The 19,308-nt window shown below is 40.4% G+C and overlaps 1 protein-coding gene across 9 annotated transcripts in view; it reads left to right on the forward strand.

Annotated features, from left to right (window-relative positions):
- Positions 1–9,807: 9,807 nt before the first annotated feature.
- The window catches only part of LOC148803072 (uncharacterized), a 33,925-nt gene continuing 24,424 nt past the window's right edge, over positions 9,808–19,308 (forward strand). For 5 of the 9 annotated variants that reach the window (XR_016081218.1, XR_016081219.1, XR_016081220.1 and 2 more), the window contains exons 1-2: positions 9,812–9,988; positions 10,129–12,570. Coding sequence is in view for 4 of the 9 variants with exons in the window: in XM_088896344.1 (XP_088752470.1) it covers positions 10,236–12,570 (2,335 nt within the window). In the remaining 5 variants the exon portion in view is untranslated. Of the gene's footprint in view, positions 9,989–10,088; positions 12,571–19,308 lie in introns of all 9 variants that reach the window. The other 4 variants (XM_088896344.1, XM_088896341.1, XM_088896340.1 and 1 more) reach the window with 4 other exon arrangements.

Genomic DNA, 19,308 nt, shown 5'->3' on the forward strand with positions numbered 1-19,308 from the left:
TGATCATTAGGAACCTTATTTGGGCAATTCCGCATTGCCTCATCAGGGGTAACTGGATCATAGTATATGGCTTTCAAATCTGACTTGTAATCTTTCCATTTTTTTCCAATCGAGGACAATACCCACTTTTTACCTGTACTATCTATCTCAAATTTACCCTACAAAGAACACATTTAAGCCAATGTATTAGCAATTAATGTATGAATTCAATCAAATAAGCAGACCTAAATAAAAAAATCATATACCAGTACAAGGTTCCAAATGTCCTCTTTACGGGACTGGAAATAAAGTCCACTGCTTGAAACCTAGAGGACAGAGATCGCTGTTCCTGGCAATTGTTCCTTTAAACTTCACTATTTTCTTTGTATTTTCTCCAATTCCTTGGCCTACCTCATTTAATGTTATGGGTATTTTTTTCTCCTGTTGGCAAGTTCCAAATATCGACAACTCTTATGGGGCCCCTGCCCCTCCTTTGCACTGAGGCATCTATTTCATAGTACACAAGAAGTTAAAACATTCAAAGTGAATATGATAAAAATAAGGCCCAAAATAAAAAGTTATTCATAAAATAATACCAATTGATCCAACAACATCTTCAACCATAATTTCCTACGAGAAAGAAAACAAACATTTTAAATTAGTTTCCTTTGGATTCCGATTTGGAATGATCCAATCCCAATAGTCTGTTTGATTCAGACAGGAATGGGAATGATAATTAGAATCAGCAAGAATGAGATTTCATTCCCCAAACTGTGCAAGGGCTGGTACCATCCATACTCCCAAATATTGGAAGTCTAATGCCACCACAAGAGTCAGCATCCCCACTCCAACTCATCTAGGGGTTTGTACCATCTGCCCTACCAAGGGCTCATTAACGAAGAGCACCCTATTCTCATATATGATGTAGTATGGACCAACAGACCTGAACTTGCAAACTTGCATGGGGACCATTAGGGTTATCAATGGTATGGACCAACAGACCTGAACTGATCTGAATCTATTATATGGAGCTGGATCTGTATTTTAATCCCCAATTATTAATAGAATCAGTTCCTGTTATGTATTTTGAGTCCCCATTAGAATTTTCTATTTTGGTTAAGAAAGGGTGTAGACATCTTAACAAAGGACCATTCTATTTTGGTTAAGAAAGGAGAGGATCTGTACCCATGCAGTATAAAACAAGAAAGGAACTTACATGGAAGTAAGAAAAACCTAATTAGCTAATTCACTCAGCAACAACCCCCAAAGTCCCTTTATCAACAACCTATCAAAAGATAGTATACTCCAATCAACTCAAATCAGCCTCAACCCCACCTATTTAGGGTCAGTCATGTCAGTACATTACATCAAACCAAAGAAATTTTGAAAACTCTGTTTCCTGTTTGCAAGGAGCTTAGAGTTTTTTTTTTTTTGGTTTGGGGTTGGTTGTATTGGGCATACTGGTTTTCCTCTGTACAGCTTCTCAATGTACCGGGGTTCTATCGTATCTTTGCTTTATGGTTTTTAATGAATTACTTTACCTTACAGTTCAAAAAGACAGATCCCCAAAGCATACAATGTTTTCAGACAACAGAATATCCCAGCCTCAGTTTCAGTCCCTTTCCTTCCTGAGGACCTCTACTCTCACCCTCGGGGGTACCAGTTCAGTCACCATCTCTAACTCCACCTTCAGACCGCAATTACAAGGGGAAACTCAGTTCCCCAAACAGATACCCAGTCAGATCCAACCCCATACACCAAGGAAGCCATATAATATGTGTAGAGTTTATCTTGTTTATTGGGGTGGAATGCTTTTATTGTTTGTTGGGCTAATTGGCTAAATGTCCTGAGGTGGGGATAATGTTGGCATTGGAAAGCACTAAGTTGCAGCAGTGCAGAGTGATAATGGAGGATGACAGGGGACACTAAAGTTTCTTTGTATGTGCTATTGTGAGCCAATCAGGGAAGAGCAAAAGATGGGAGTGACCTACTGCACTAACTCCTCTTTATGTTTATGATAAGAGCATGACAACTCCTTTATATCAAATTCATGGATACCAGCTAAAAGCCAACCATCCTTTTGTAAAGCTTGTCCTTTATCCAACCACTTAGGAGTCACATCACTTGGTCCATACTCAGCACCATACCGCATCCACCTCTTCCTTTGATGCCAAACACTACTTTACCAAAGTAAAAAAAAAAATCTCTACTATGTACCCTTCATAGGATACTCATAAAATCTCCTTTTCACTATGTCTGAAAGATACCCATCACAGCTCTTCCCTCTCTTGTTAATTTGGATGTTAGTATTCATGTGCGTGTGCATAGAATAGAAATGTAAAGTAGTTAGTATTCATGTGCGTGTGCATAGAATAGAATTTGACTGTATGTTAGCTGTGAAACAAATGGTTCACCTAGACAAAAAAAGCCCCATTTCCCAAGGAACAAATATTCCCAAGACCATGATTTAGAAAGTACTTTTTCAGAATGATAGTCTAGTAGTAAATAATAACTTCCAACAGGTAGGTGCGTGGTGCTAGACTTAGGGTTAAGATCCTCTAATGACATCTACCTTTCAGGCATCAGCACACCTACCAATGCTACTGCTCACAGCTATTCTATTCTAAGTTAGGTGATTTCTAGTACATTTGCATTAGCCTAACATAAACATTTGTGCAAGCTATAGGATCCGGCTGTAGCGGCCTCTTGTTGGTGTTTAGCCTAACATAAACAACTTACGATTACTGTTTCTCCTCGGATGTTTTCTGGAAAAGTGGTTCTCAAGATTAAAAGAAAAAGAAGAAAGAAGACAAGTCATTTAAATTGCTTCTCGTTTTTACTCATCTGGGTCCTACCCTACACATTATATCAATATCAAGTTATCTCTGTTGGACAGTTTTGTATGTCCTTAGCTCCAATCAGTTTTGATGTACTTTTGATATTTAATGTAAATAAATAAAGTATATGTTTGATTCATGTTGTGTGGTATACTTTTGTGTAAAACCCTTAAACTGGACACTTAATGAGACTTGTGTTAGTTTTAAATGTTCATAGCCGTTGGATAAGTCTGGGGAGATTTATCCTACCAAGGCTAACACTGGTGTGCTGCCAACTGTTGGGGTGGCTTGTCTCAGCCGCTAGGGTGAGACCCAAGGCACACGTAGTGTAGGATTACTTGAATCCTTGAACCGGACCAGATTTCCAATATTGCCATAGACCTTGGAGATTGATGGACAAAACTGGAAAGTTACACCTGACCCCTAGACTCGATTATGATATTGGACTAGGTGTCGGATTGGGCTGTCTTTGATATCCCAATCAGTGAGATCCTTAGCGGGGGTCAAAACCTGGGTATGTTGGGACAGCTCGAGAATTCATCTGAATGGGTGATCGTAGTGACAGGATCAACCCCTTTGTCGGACAAAGGTAATGATCGGGGATGCACTCTCACTGATGGAAACCAAGACAGCCGATTTCAACAGTCTTGGTTTCCATCAATGAGAGTGCATCCCCGATCATTACCTTGTCCGACAAAGGGGTTGATCCTGTCACTATGATCACCCATTCAGATGAATTCTCGGACAGTCCCAACATACCCAGGTTTTGACCCCCGCTAAGGATCTCATTGATTGGTATTTCAAAGACAGCCCAATCCGACACCTAGTGCAGTATCATAATCGAGTCTAGGGGTCGGGTGTAACTTTCCAGTTTTGCCCATCAATCTCCAAGGTCCAGGGCAATACTGAAAATCTGGTCCAGTTAAAAGATTCAAATAATCTTACACTGTATGTGCCTAGGGTCTCACCCTGGTAGCTGAGACAGGCCACCCCAACCGACTTGGTGGCACCACAGTGTCAGCCTTGTCAGGACAGATCTCCTCAGACCGACCCACTGGCTGTGAACATTCTAAACTAACACGAGTCTCATTAAGTGTCCAGTTTAAGGGTATTACACAGAAACATACCAAGGGAACATGAATCAAATATGCACTTTTATTCATTTACAATAAACTCATAAAGTACATCATTCTGATTGAAGCTAAGGGCATACAAAACTGTCTAACAGATCCCACTTGCACTTAGGTCTAATCAGGTACTAGCCGGAGTCCCATGCTTTTCACGTGTTTCTCAAACACTTTCTGTGATAGTGGCTTTGTCAATGGGTCTATCACATTCTCTGCTGATGCTACCTCTTATCATCATCCTCCCGTAGGTCCAGTGTTGTTATACAACAGTGGAATGGATGATGTGCTAAATTCCAAATTTAGGAATGAACACTTTCATTCATAAGGCAGCCTCACTTACGACAATGTGTTCGGCATTGGTTGTGGACTTTTAATTTGCTACTTAGGACCCTTGTTTGCTGACATTCAGGAAACAGCACACAATCCTATCGTGAAAACATATCCAGATGTAGACTTTCTATCATCTGAATCCGACTGGAAATCGGCATCTGTATACCCTTGGATCTGCAGTGAGCTACCGTCGAACACTAGACAAAGCTCTTTTGTCCTTTGAAGGTACTTAAGTATGTTTTTCACAGCAATCCAATGCTCCTGCCCTGGGTTGGCCTGAAATCTGCTTACTATAGTCACTACCTGGGCTATGTCAGGACGAGTGCACAGCATGGCATACATGATGCTCCTTACGGCTGAGGCATAGGGAACGTCTTTCATGCCATCAATCTCCTCAGAAGTTTTGGGAGACATCTTCTTGAAGAGAGTAACTTCGTGCCTGAAAGGAACATTTCCTTTCTTGGAGTTTTCCATGCTATATCTTTTGACTATTTTGTCAATGTAAGCAGATTGGGATAATCCTATTATCCGCTTCGATCTATCTCTATAGAGTCGAAGACCCAGTATATAGGAGGTTTCTCCAAGATCTTTCGTGGAGAATTGTTGTGATAGCCATACTTTCACCGTAGTTAACATTCCTACATCATTCCCAATGAGTAGAATGTCATCTACATACAGAACCAAGAAGGTAACCTTATCTCCACTATACTTCCTGTAGACACAGGGTTCATCTGGATCCTGCTCAAAGTCAAACGATTTGACAGCAGAGTTAAAACGGATGTTCCAACTTCTAGAAACTTGCTTAAGTCCATAAATGGATCTGTTAAGTTTATATACCATGTTTTCGTGTCTTGCAGCAATGAAGCCTTGCGGATGCTGCATATAGATATCTTCAGTAAGATCTCCATTCAGGAATGCAGTTTTGACATCAATTTTCCAAAATCTCATAATCATGGTATGCTGCTACAGCTAGTAGGATCCTAATGGATTTAAGCATGGCCACAGGCGAAAAGGTTTCCTCATAATCGATGCCCTCTTTCCGAGTGTACCCTTTCGCCACCAGTTGAGCTTTGAAGGTCTCAACCCTACCATCGGGGCCCTTCTTCCTCTTGTAAATCCATTTGCAACCGATTGCTTTTACCCCAGAGGGTGAATCTACTAGAGTCCAGACTCCATTGGTCTCCATTGAGTCCATCTCTGCTCTCATGGCCTCCACCCACTTCTAGGAATCTATGTCCACCTCACTAGTCAAGGTTTCCACCAGGTAACTATCCTGGTCATAACCATAACGGACTGGTGGCCTGGATACCCGAGTGGATCTTCTTGGTTGGTCACTACCTAGAACTTGTGGGACATCTCCCACTGCTCCTGAACTCTCATCATCAAGGACTATTTCCTAACGATGGGTGTCCAGGATATAATCGGTTTCCAAGAATTGTGCATTTTGTCTGCATAACACTTTCTGCTCACTTGGGTCATAGAATAGGTAACCTACAGAGCCTTTTGGGTAGCCTACTAATAGGCAACGGCTGGTCTTGGATTCCATCTTGTCTGCACTCGTTCTTTTAATGTGTGCTGGACAACCCCAAATCTTCAAGTGTCTGACACTTGGTTTCTTTCCAATCCAAAGTTAAGTCCCAGAAAGCTAAGTTCTCACTTTTTAGAAATTGAAGCTATCACTTTATAGTTTACATTTTTTATGAACTCAAAGACTATGCAGTAAACTAACAGACTAAGTAGCTCTACCAACCTTACTTTCAATTCAGATAAAACCTCATCAGTCCTCTCCGCAAGGTCCCTTCTACAAAGATGAGCTCTTCATTGCTTCCGCGGGGGTTGGCAGCCAACGAACTAAATAGGCACCCATGTTGGTAGAGCCTTCCAAGGCTCCCGTGTGAGTTGGTGACCTAAAGTTAGTAGTGCTGCCCCTGAAGGTCGAGCTCCTAGTAGCTTCTTGTAGGAGTGGGTGACCGCATTACAAGGCTGATTCATCACAATCATAGGTAGCTCGGCACCTGGTCAGCCCGACACCTCAGGTAGCTCGGCACCTGGTCAGCTTGGCACCTCATAGGTAACTCGGCACCTAGTAAGCTTGACACCTCAGGTAGCTCGGCACCTCACAGGTAGCTCAACACCCGGTCAGCCCGACACCTCAGGTATCTCGGCACCTCACAGGTAGCTCGGCACCTAGTCAGCCCGACACCTCACAGGCAGCTCAGCACCTAGTCAACTCGGCACCTGGTTAGCCCTACACCTCACAGGTAGCTCGGCACCTCACAGACAAAGCCTACAAGCCACATTACTGCTTAAGACCCAGTTGCCTCTTCGGCAAGGGCAAAGTCAAGAAGAGTGGACTACAAGTCGCTCCCAAAGCCTACAGGTCACATTATTGCTAAATACCCAGTTGCTTCCTCAGCATGGGCAAAATCAGCAAAAGTGAACTATAAGTTGCCCCCAAAGCCTAAGGGCTACACTACTGAACTGGCAGAGACCTCCTCACCTTACAGGCTGCTTGCTACTTGCAAGCAGCTCGCCACATACAGACGACTCCCAAGGCCTAAGGAATTGGATCGACATTTACTAGCTCGTCGACTTACAGGCCAAAAGAAGAATACTCCCTTCACTGAGTTACTCTCAGCTCGGGAGTGGGGGGCAAATGATGAGGGCAGATTTGGCCCTCCAGTGAAATTGTGACACGTGGCACCTCGTGACAACTAGGCGACACCCAGGCAACAACTTACCAAGTTGGTGTCCCACCCGGGCACCGGCCTGGCGTGGCCTGCGCGACCTGGCCGACCTGGATCAGCCTAGCACATGATCCGACTTGGCCGACCTAGCCGACCTGGATTAGCCCGACACATGATCCGACCTGGGCGACCTGGATCAGCTTGGCACACGACTCGACCTAGCTGACCTGGCAACCCATAAGATATGCCCACCGATATCAAGGAGCTCGCCAAGGAGCTCGGTAGCTCACCAAAGAGCTCGCCAAGGAGCTAGGCAGCTCTCCAAGGAGCTTGCCACCAAGGAGCCAGGCAGCTCGGCTGAGCTCGCCACAAGCAGCTCGGCTGAGCTCGCCACAAGCAGCTCGGCATAGCTCCCCCGGCAGCTCGCCACTTGTAGGGTAGCTCGATACAGAAGAGCAATTTGGCGTATCACAGGAAGATCTCCTACTGACAACCGTACCTGACAGATCTGGAGACCTGTGCCCACGTCTCTCGCCAAGCGGCGCCTTGCCTGGTAGAGCCGTACTCTGCTACAGTTGCCTGCACCCGCCGCCTCAGCTCTGACAGTGACGACTGTGGCAGAGAGACAGAGGCAATTATGCCTGACTTGACAGAGGTGGTCACGCCTGATTTGACAGGACACCACTATATAAGGACTCCAACCCTCAAAGGCAAGGGAAGAGAATGAAAAAATGGAGCTAATCCCTGCTCTCTACCTCTCTCATTCCTCTAATATCATCTTCAAGCTCTCGACAATCAGAGTGCTAACTTAGGCATCGGAGAGTCCCTGTCAGGTAAATACTCCTGGGCCCCCTAGTTCAGTTCTTGTAGGTTCCTTAGCTCCCGCCGCCTACAAAGAGGAATGAAAGATGGAGTTCTCGTAGGTCCCTCAGCTCCCGCCGCCTACAAAGGAGAGGAGATCACCTCATGCAGAGGGCAGTTGGGTTGCGCTACACCAGGGAGCTCCACCATCCTCTGAGTTACAGGCCGCCTAGGAGCAAGTTAAATGACGAGTCCACCAAAGTAGCTCACCACCAAGGAGCTCAGCATAGCTCTCTCCCGGGCAGTTCGCCATCAGGGAGCTCGCCATAACTCTCCCCAACTCGGCATAGCTCTCCCCCAGCTCGGCATAACTCTCCCTCAGGCAGTTAGCCATCAGGGAGCTCGTCACTAGGTAGCTCACCACCAGGGAGCTCGTCACCAGGTAGCTCACCACCAGGGAGCTCGTCACCAGGTAGATCACCACCAGGGAGCTCGTCACCAAGTAGCTCGTCACCAGGTAGATCACCACCAGGGAGCTCGTCACCAAGTAGCTTGTCACCAGGTAGCTGACCACTAGGGAGTTCGTCACCAAGTAGCTCACCATCAGGCAGTTCACCATCAGACAATTCACCATCAGGGAGCTCCACCATCCTCTCCTGGGAATAGGTCAAATGACAAGGCACTTAGCCAAAAAAAATTGATACATCACAAAAATTGATATGTAACCAGAAACGATTACATCAATTTCCAATGTTATTCCTTTGCGATTAAGCTTGGGAGGTCTAAAACGAAAGGTCATGTCTTTTCTTGAATTATATCTTTTGAAAGGTAGAAAGATTTCTACATGTTTCTGAAAATTCGTGTGTGTGCAGTCAATCCATCATACCTATTATCGCAATGCTTGGCTCGCCAAGTGGTGCATTACTTGTCTTTAGATGGCATGTTCCATTGGAGTTGCAACATCAGCCTGGTTGTCACCTCATTCTAAATTCATCGTGATTGGGCATCATTTGGAGGCCCCTCGGAGATCTTTGTGGTATCATAGCCCCCATATCTCTACCGATTCCCTTGGTCTATCCAAATTGGTTTAGGGATAAGAGACCTCTTTCGTTTGAGGGGCGATTAGTCCATGCACAAGTTGGTCATCCAAGGGCAATCAGCTTGTTATTGAGATGGCCCATGTTAGCCCACGCAGAGAGACAATCACGCATCATGCCAAAGAAATGGCCGAATGCCCACTTGATGTCCAACCTGATCTCATGAGCGCGACATAGGCTAACATACCACTCCCGCCCATGTCGAGGATGAGGCCTTTTCTAGCCTACACAGCCTCCAGGCCATAGCCACCGAGACCGAAAAAACACCAAAATAATTATTTGCCAAATGAGTGCAAAGTATTAATTGATCCAATCCACATAATTTGAATAGTTGTAGATTAGGGTGTGATATAGATTGATCCTTACCACAAGGTGTAGTAGCATGGACCAATCTATATCCACCAATTTCTATCTATAATTCGATACTAAAGAATACCCTCTTAAATAACTGCCTAAAATTTCCACAGGCCAAACCTAGTTTCTTGTAGTGAGTTGACATGGATAATTACATTTTAGAATATACCATTAATAGATAGAATTTTTTTGGTATTGGCTATTAAGTGCAAAAGAATTAAAATGACTAGTCTGATTTTTTTTTTTTTTTTACCGAAGCAATTACCAATATGTTATAAAAGGGTGAAATACCCCCCTTCCACCATGTTGAGGTGAGTCCGCCAAATCTACTCACAAAAAAAAAAAAAAAAAAAAAATCTATTTTAACACATTCCGACGGAAACGGGGTCTGCTCTCACGAATGGGCGCCTTTACATGTACATCCACCGTGCATTGAGAACATCCCCGTGAATAATAATTAATAAGTGGTAGGATGTGAGTGTGAGGCGCCAGTAGTGAGGAGCAGATCCGGTCTCATTCCAACGTGGACCGTGTCCACAAATCACAGGTATGGTGGGCTACAGTCTTACAGACTCATGGTGAGATGTGTGAACAGTTTTGAACATTTTATCGTTAGCAGATCCCGACTCGATTAACGTGCCATGAGGCTTTAAAACAGCCCAGGCTGTTTTTTCTCCAAACAGCCAAAAACTTCTCATGATTTTGCTTGTTGGAGAGATCTATCCTGCCGGAGTTTGTCAATAGCTTCTGGACTCCATTACTGTCCTTTTATTCAGGTACATATGTTTTTTCGTCTTCTCTAGTTCTATTTATATTTGCTTTAATTTTCATAAATTGTAAGATTTAATCTTCCGCTTTCTATCGAAATTTATTCAGTTGTTCCTTCCCTTTCATTCATTTCGACAATCACCTCCAGGGGAGACCAGGGTGGAGTCTGGAGTGCAACACAGAGAAAGATAAGTTGGGGGAGGAAGAGGGAGTCTCGGTAACGCATGACCTCGTTTTGACTCTGCAACATATGCTATGGATTCGAAGGATTTTTCTCATCTGCTCAAAGTCGAAGGCAAACGACGACCCAAAGCCCAGTTTATTCGCGGGGGCCATATAACTAAAAAATCCGGGGCCAAACGGGACCAGAATTCGGTGCAGGCGGCCGTTGATTTAGCCCGTCCTGATCTACTCGGACATATCAGCACTATTACAGAAAAGCTAGATGAATGGAAGGATTTAAATCTTATATGCTTTCCTTCCACCGTAATTCCTCGTCTATCTAGGTTAAAGGAGGCTTTGCTGAGCTTCCCGTCAGAAGAAAAATTAGAAACACCAGATGTTCAGTCTCAGCGTGAAGAGTTCCATAATCTCCTTCAAAATCTATGGAAAATTTTTGGCGGCATTAGAAAAGTTTTATCGTCAGTGTCGAGCAATCAATGGGACAGAGAAGATATGCTTGACCATATCGACTCAATTCATGACAAATTATTTGTGTTTGACGACATCTCTGGCCTATTAGAAACGGTTGCAAAGGAAATTAAAGCTGCAACTTCAGATGAGGAAAAATCCAAAGAAGAGCTACCTTACTCATCCAGTACTAGTCGAGTAGCATCTACTCAAATTATTACCACACCGCAGATTGGTCACAAATTCAACTTGCTACCTGAATCTATAAAGAGGTGCTTTTACTATTCCTGTCTATTTCCTAAACGGTATGAATTTGAGGAGGAAAAGTTGATCCAGTTATGGATTGCCGGAGGCCTTGTACTCCTTTATGGGAAACTGAAGGAGCAACTGGAGGATGAAGGTAGAGGTATGAAATTGTTCTGGAATTCTCTGTTTCAGAGATCATCTGTTGTGTATCCAAACGGTATTCCGAGGTACAAAGTCCCCGAGCAACTGGAGGATGAAGGTAGAGATATTTTTGAGAAATTGTTGTGGAATTCTCTGTTTCAGAGATCATCTGTTGTGTATCCAAACGGTATTCCGAGGTACAAAGTCCCCGATGATGTGTATGATCTAGTCCAGCAAAGCTGTCCAGATGTGTTTGTAACAACGGCGGACCGCGAGCCAACTGCAACGACGTTGCATTCCTTGTTGCTGCTCCACCACAGTAATGATACGGCGATTTTTAAATCACTCTATGAATCCGAGATGCTGCGAACCCTTATTTTACTAAACGAAGAAAACCACCGGAGCCGCATCAGGCAAGTCCCTCCCGATCTTTTTCTCAGACTGAGATTCTTAAGTGTTGTAGATTTGAGTGGCACTTGCATCATGGAGTTACCAACATCCATTGAAAACTTGAAGCATCTAGCATTTCTAGACCTCTCCTATACTCCCATCACAATCTTACCAGATTCCATATGTAGCCTCAATCATCTCCTAACATTGAACCTCAGATATTGTTCAGAACTTATTGAGTTACCCAATAGCATATCAAAGATGTTGAGCCTTCGACATCTTGATTTAGAGGGAGCTCGTCAACTAACATCCATGCCCCCAAGCATTGGTAAGTTAACAAACCTAAGAAAATTGGGCACATTTGTCGTGGGAAGGGAAGAAGGATGTAGAATTGAAGAGTTGAGAAACCTAAACAAGCTTCGAGGATCACTTGCCATCTTAAACCTTGAGAATGTCATGGATGGAGACGAAGCTGAAAGAGTGCGTTTACAGGACAAATGGTACCTTACAAAATTAGAGTTCCAATGGAGAAGGGTAGAGTGGGGTGATAAAGCAAAGCACGTGCTTAGCAATCTTGAGCCTCCCCCTGAAGTCAAAGAATTAAAGATATTGCATTACAGTGGTTCCACATTTCCAGGATGGTTGATGTTGAGCATCTCAGGTTTCTGGTGTCTTACGACAATCATCCTTATCGGTTGCGGGAGGTGTACACATCTTCCATCTTTGGGAAAACTTCCAAACCTCACATCATTGTGCATTGAAGAAATGCATGCACTAAAAGAAATAAATAATTATGGGTTGTTTGGGATTCCAGAGTTTCCAAGGTTGATGAAACTGGAACTTGATGGCATGCACGAATTGAGGAAGTGGTGGGAAATAGAAGTGGGTGACATGCCTCGCCTCCACAAACTTACCATCACTGACTGCCCCAAGCTCACTACTCTTCCGATGCTTGAATGGCTCCCATCTCTGCGACATCTAGAAGTTACTCTCTGCCCTAAAATCTCATCACTACCAGATGGAGCACCACCAAATCTTCGATCACTAATTATCGCGGAGAGCCCAAAACTTGAAAAACGATGTCGGAAGGGAAAAGGCGAAGATTGGCATAAGATAGCTAGAGTCCCAGATATATGGATTCATTACAAACAGATTTCTGGTATCAAAACAGAACATTCTCAAGGTATGAGTCCTGATCTTACCATATTGATTACTTTAATTACATAAGCATATAACTTTATTAAGATTTCTTTTATTTTCATCATGACACAATTTTATTTTCTTTTATAGGCTAAATTTAATATAGGTACCCTGTACTTTGGGATATTCATGCTTAATTTTTAAATGTACTAGCATCTGAATTTCTGGAAATATACATTTAAGCATAACTCCCATAAACTAGATAAAATTATGAAAGTATTCATGTTTTGATTCTCTTTCTTCACTGTTCATCGTTCTACTTCTTTGGGACTTTGGACACAAATCAGCAGTTCAAAGTAAGCATCCAATCAACACTTTGTACTCTTGTTACTTTTCACATGAATAACAATAATTTATTAAATAAAAAAAGAAAAAAAAAATACTAGATACAAGAGAGATTGGTCCTCAAAACCCAATTAAAACAAGCAAGGGCCTAACATAAATGCTAAATATCATCTACTCAAAAAAGCACCACAAGACCCAACAACCAAAACACAACCGGGTCTGACCCAAATTAACATGGCCCATGTCAAAACAATTGCTCACAGAAAATCTCCGATCAAAAACCACACCCAAACAAAAGTTAGTTAACAACAATGGTCAGATAGTGTGGACCATGTCCACATAAAGATCTATGAGTTTCCTTAATTTTCAACATCCTTATAAGTTCCCCATACTCAAAGAGATCCTCTTCTAAGCTTTAGCTCTTCTTCAATCTCTTCCCCTTATTCCTTCTCTAGCCCAGACCATGTGTTTTTATTTTGTCAGAGATTGCTTATCACCTTCCCCAAAATTGGCTACATCCACTTTCGCCTCACTTGCCAAACCAGTACAAACCTGATGCAGTATGGGAATCGGCTCAACTAAGTTGGATTCAACAACCATCTTAGTTCGTTTTTACGAAGTTAGCTCCATTGTAGAATTTCTTTCTTCATTCACATTTACCTAGTTAGAGTTATGGTAGGATTTCCAAATTTGTATTCAATTAGGACTTTCTTTTTAAAAAGATTTAATAAGATTGCAATTGTTTTATTAGATTAGGAAAGTTCCTTTTTGGAGGCAAAAGGGTGTAAATAAATTCATATAAAAGTAGTCAAAAGCTAGGGTAGTTTTGGTGATTTTCTCTTAATTATTCAATGAAGAGTTGTTCTTCTTGTTTTTTTCAGCTTTAGTTGTTTTCTTTAAATCTTCTTTAAACGTGATTTTTTTCCAAACTACGCCATTTGGTATCAGAACACAAGTTTGATCATTTTTTCCTAAGAAGAAACAAGTGGCTCGGATCATGGAGTAGAAACTCAATAACAAAACACAAAAAGAAGTGACGAAGTTGAGAAGACAAGTCAATACACTTACTCGAGTTAAGATCGCTACATTCTCGTTCTAAAACAGAGCATAGTGACTTCGACACAAGTGCTTTCACTCATTCCTTTTCATCATCAAGGCAAGCAACTCAAGATTGAAATGCCAAAGTTTCATGGAGGTTCTTTCACTTGTTCTTTATCATCATCAAGGCAAACAACCAAGGTCATTATATTTGAGGGTGGTGATCAAAAGTAGTGGAAAACAAATCCAAATCTAATGACTTTATTTATTGGTCTAATATTGTTCAGGATTGTAATGAAAATCATATGTGGCCGTTCTCTTGAAGAACAATATGTTGATTGGAACAAACCTTCAATCTATGAAGAAGATGTTGGAAGGGTTAGAAATCAAAATTGACATGGCTGAATCTAGTTTAATGGATGGTCGAATTTTCAAAAATTTTCTAACCCAACCTAGTAACTAATATCTCGATGATTTTGAAATTTGAAATTTCAAGATTGATCTTACACTGAACTGGGCCAAATTTGAAACCCAAATTAAAATTGATTGTGCCTATAGAGACCACAGTGTACAACTCCCAAAGTGATAGTTCACGCCCAATAGTAGTCCTAAAATTGGCCTCCATTGAAAATGGGGTAGTGTGTATGTAAAATCGATTCAATAGCACCGTTTCAACAAAAACTGGTCCCCAACTTGCTTGAATCAACGAGAGTATGTGAACCTGCTATACCTTGATGTTTTTTTTGCAAAATCATAGTGGATGACTGATAAAAATCAGCCCTTATCAAGGCTAGATCAACTTAAGGTTTCTGAAAAGCTTGGGAGAAGAGAAGAGAGCAAGAGAGTGGAGAAAAGTAGTTGAATTGGACTCTCCCCTCTTTTTTAGAAGCTGATCCAAATCAAATTTGGTTAATGAGTTTATCTTTAATTGATAAGCATTATCTTGTTAAGAGGATAGGTGATCCACACCCAGATCTATGACCATTCACGTCCTAAGGTGTTGCATGGCCACTTTAGGCTTGATTATTGCATAGCGTGGGACCCAAAAAGGTCTTACACTAGTCCATAAGGGTTTGGCCCCACCTCTGGTAGAGGTTACACCGAATCCACTGCTCAAGGGCAATGAACCCCTGACCCAGTCAACTTGGCCTCAGTTTGGGCCCAACATTTACACATAAATGATCATTGGATTCAACTAATCTATGAAGATCTAAGGATAATGGACTTTTGTATAATAAAGTTCATTAGGTAATCAGCCTAATAATGGTTTCTTACACCTAACCTCTTGGCCCATAATTATGAAAACACTATCCACAATAAATAATCTCTTCCCTAACTGTAATGTCACACTCACTGTCGACAGTTTAGGCATCCATTAGAAAGATTGTAAAGCATGATATTCACTTTATCCAGGTATTTGACCCTTGATGGATCTCACTAGTTAGTACATTAAAGGCAACTTAGTCTAATACCTAGTGTAGTATCACAATTAAATCTAAAGTTAAGTGCAACTTTCTAGTTTTGCCCATCTATCTCCAAGGTCTACAACATAACTGGAAATTGGTATGATTTTAGTGTTTTTTCTAAACACTCACTGGCTATGCTTGAGATTTAACCCTAGCAGTTGAGACAAGCTATTCTACCAATTCAGCAGCACACTAGTGTTAGCCTTATCAAGATAACCCTCATAAGTCTATTCAATGGCTAAGAACATTCTAAAACTAATATGAGTCTCATAAGTGTCCAATTTAAGCAGTAATTCAGAGAAAACATATCGTTTAGAATATGAAACAATTATGTAATTCACTAAATACTTCAGAAAAAAACCAACAGAACTCCCTAACTATTCTTTATATAGACTTCTTTACAACCTTATACCTCTTAGAAGGAAGTTTCCTAATCTAATAAAACACTCATTATAATCCTATTAAATCTCTTCAAAAAGAAAGTCCCTAATTGAATATATATTCAAAAATCTCACTGTAATGCTAACTTGGTAAATACAAACTAAGATAGAAATTGACGCTAACTTGGTAATGTGAAGTAAGATAGAAATTCCATAATAATGCTATTTTAATAAATATTTACTAATTTGGGTTAGTGGCGTCATCTTCACTTCTTATGTGTCTTATAGTGGTCATAACTTGCATAGAACTTATTAACCTCCTTCTATTTTGCATCATCTTCCCTAAGTTGAAGAGAATCCAACCTCATATTCATGTTACCATTTGAGTGCCACCAACATATGTTGTTGCACTTATGCTGTATTTCTTTGTTTCTAATCATCTGATAGATAATTGATGATATAAACCTCCAATATGAATTGAGATTTATTCATTATATCTCTTAATCTTTGAACCATGTTTCTTAATCTTTAAATAATTCAATTCCTCTTTTATTAACCATTTTTAATAATGTACAGTTACATATCAATGTGGAACTTCATAGACTTGTATGATGATAATATTGTCAAAGCCTCCAGTATGATAAATATTGTCTCCATCGTCTTGAAATTCACTATGAAGGATAACATATTCCTCTTGAGTAATGGGTTGTTTATCATAGATTGGAGGTTTCTTCTAACCAACATATTGTTCTTCAACAGATGTTGAGGAGAATGGCCACACAATATTTTTATTACAGTCCTCAGCAATATTAATCCAATCAATAAAGTCATAAGATTTGAATTCGATTGGATTTATACCTCTATGAAACTCTGGAAAGTCAATTTAGAGATTTGTTTCCCACTGCTTATGGTCACCACTTGCAACTACAGCCACCTTAGTTGCTTGTCTTGAAGATGATTAATAAAAAGTGAAGGAACCTCCATGAAACTTTGGGATCTCAATCTTGAGACCCGTTTCCCACTTTTTCTAGTTACCATCCACAACTACAATTGATCACCTTGATGATGAAAATGAACGAGTGGAGGAACTTACATCGAAACCATTATCCCCTTTTTTGGAACAAGAACGATAGTGATCTAAACTCTTGAGCAAGTGCATAGACTTGTCTTCTCAAGTTTGCCACCTCTTCTTGTGTTTTATTGTTGATTTCCTATTCCATGATGTGAACCACTTGTTTCTTTTTAAGAACCATAATCCAGAGAATGATCAAACTTGTGCTCGGATGCCAAATAGTGTAGTTCATCAACAAATCACGTTCAGAGAAACTTCAAAGAAAACAACTAAAGCCAGAATAAATAGAAAGAACAATTCTTCACTAAATACCTAAAAGAAAATCAAGCAAAACTACCCTAACTTTTGGCTTAGCTACTCTTTATATAAACTTCTCTATACACCCTTATGTCTCCTACAAAAGAAGTCCTAATTTAATACAAATTTGGAAATCTTGTAGTAACTCTAACTTGGTGAATGTGAACCAAGATAGATACAAAAATCTGGCGTCAATGCTATTTTGGTAAATACAAATTGACTAAAGTTGTTAAAAGCCAACCTAGTAAATGTTTACTCAGTTGGACCGAATCCTGTACTGCATTAGTAGTGAAATTCGGAAATAAATAACATTTAGAGAAGCTACAAATAAAACCAAAGTTGAAATAAATAGGAAGATCAAGTCTTTAATAAACACATAGAAAATCAACAAAACTACCTAGCTTTTGGCCTAGGTACTATTTATATAGACTTCTTTACTCCCCTATGCCTCCTACAAGAAAGTTTCCTAATCTTATAAAACACTCTTTATTGTCATAATTGAATAAAAATTCAGAAATCCCATTGTGATGCTAACTTGATAACTGTGAACCAAGATAGATAGATACAAAAATCCAGCATTAATGCTATCTTGGTAAATTTGAACTAACATAGGTCATCAGAAGCCAACCTAGTAAATGTTCACTAGATGTTTACTAAGCTGAAACCTAGTATGTTGGCACAATTCAGAAACAAATCACATTTAGAGAAGATTCAAAGAAAGGAACCAAAGCCGAAAAGAACAGGAAGAACAATTCTCCAGTGAATACTTAAGAGAAAATCAATAAAGTTGCCCTAGCTCTCTTTATATAGATTTCTTTACACCCTTATGCCTCCTACAAGGAAGTTTCCTAATCTAATTGAATATTCCTTATTAGAATCATACTGAATGTTCTCAAAATGAAAGTCCTAATTAACACATCCAAAACTCCCATTATAACGCTAAGTTAGTTAATACGAACTAAAATAGAAACTCTATAGTGGCGCTAATTTGGTAAAAACGAACTAAGATGGCTTGTTGAAGCCAACTTGCTAATCGTTTACTTAGTTGGGCCGAATCTCGTACTATCATCCTCCCCGGGTTGGAGAGAATCCAACTTCATATTCATGTTAACATTTGAGAGGCCGCCAACATATTTTATTACACTTCCGCTGTGCTTCTTTGTTTGTTAACCCTCTCATACATAACTAGTGGTGTACACCTCCAATATGAATTAAGATTTCTTTATTACATTTCTTAACCTTTGAACTATATTTCTTAATCATCAAATAATTCAATCCCTCCTTTATTGACCATTTTGAACATTGCAAAAATGCATGCCAAATGAATCATCGTAGACTTGTATGAAGACAATGATATCAGGGCCTCTTATATGATAAATATTGTCTCCATCATCTTGAAATTCATTATGAAGACAATGTTATTAAAAATCCTGCATTGATGCTTTCTTTGGTAAATGCGAACTAAGTTAGCTTTGGAAATCCCACTATCAAAGCCGCACATCTCACAAAATGAGATGGTAATGTATGGTTGCAATTCAAGGTGAGTAGAGTGTGGGTAGAGAGTAGTGAGTAGGAAATCCGGTTTGGGCCAATACCACCAACTATACACACCTTTCTCCTTTCCTACCCAAATTTCTTCTTGCTTCCAACTACCTATTTTTACCTTCTAGAGTAAGCACCACTGACACTCTTTTCCTCAACTATTTTTTTTTTCTTTTAAGCTTTTATTTAGACATGTTCATGGGCTAGGTAACCCAGCAGGCTGGCCCAACTTAGCTTATTTTTATCATGTTTGGACAAAATTTTAGGGCCATGGCCTAGGTTTGGGTTCTAAGCACCATGCCTAATTATGTTTTGCATTGGACTTTGACTTTATCAAATAATCCCAGCCTGATAGTATAATATATAATAAAAATGTATGTTAATAATATATAATATATATAATATTAGTTTATTAAATTATTATTAAATTAATATATTATTAGCTTATTAGATTAGATTATAAGTAGAATTTTTTATGTCCTTTTCGAACTTTGGACTTGGGCTCAAGCTTTGGGCTTTATATAAGGGTTAGTCACCAATTAAAGATCTAGGCATGATGATCCAAGATGACAACAATAAATAGCTTGGCCTAAACTTGGCCCATGGATAAATCTACTTCCAACCACCCCTACAAGATTGCA

This window comes from Nelumbo nucifera, chromosome 1, assembly GCF_055504915.1.
Source record: "Nelumbo nucifera cultivar China Antique chromosome 1, China Antique-T2T, whole genome shotgun sequence".
Classification (NCBI taxonomy): Eukaryota; Viridiplantae; Streptophyta; class Magnoliopsida; order Proteales; family Nelumbonaceae; genus Nelumbo; species Nelumbo nucifera.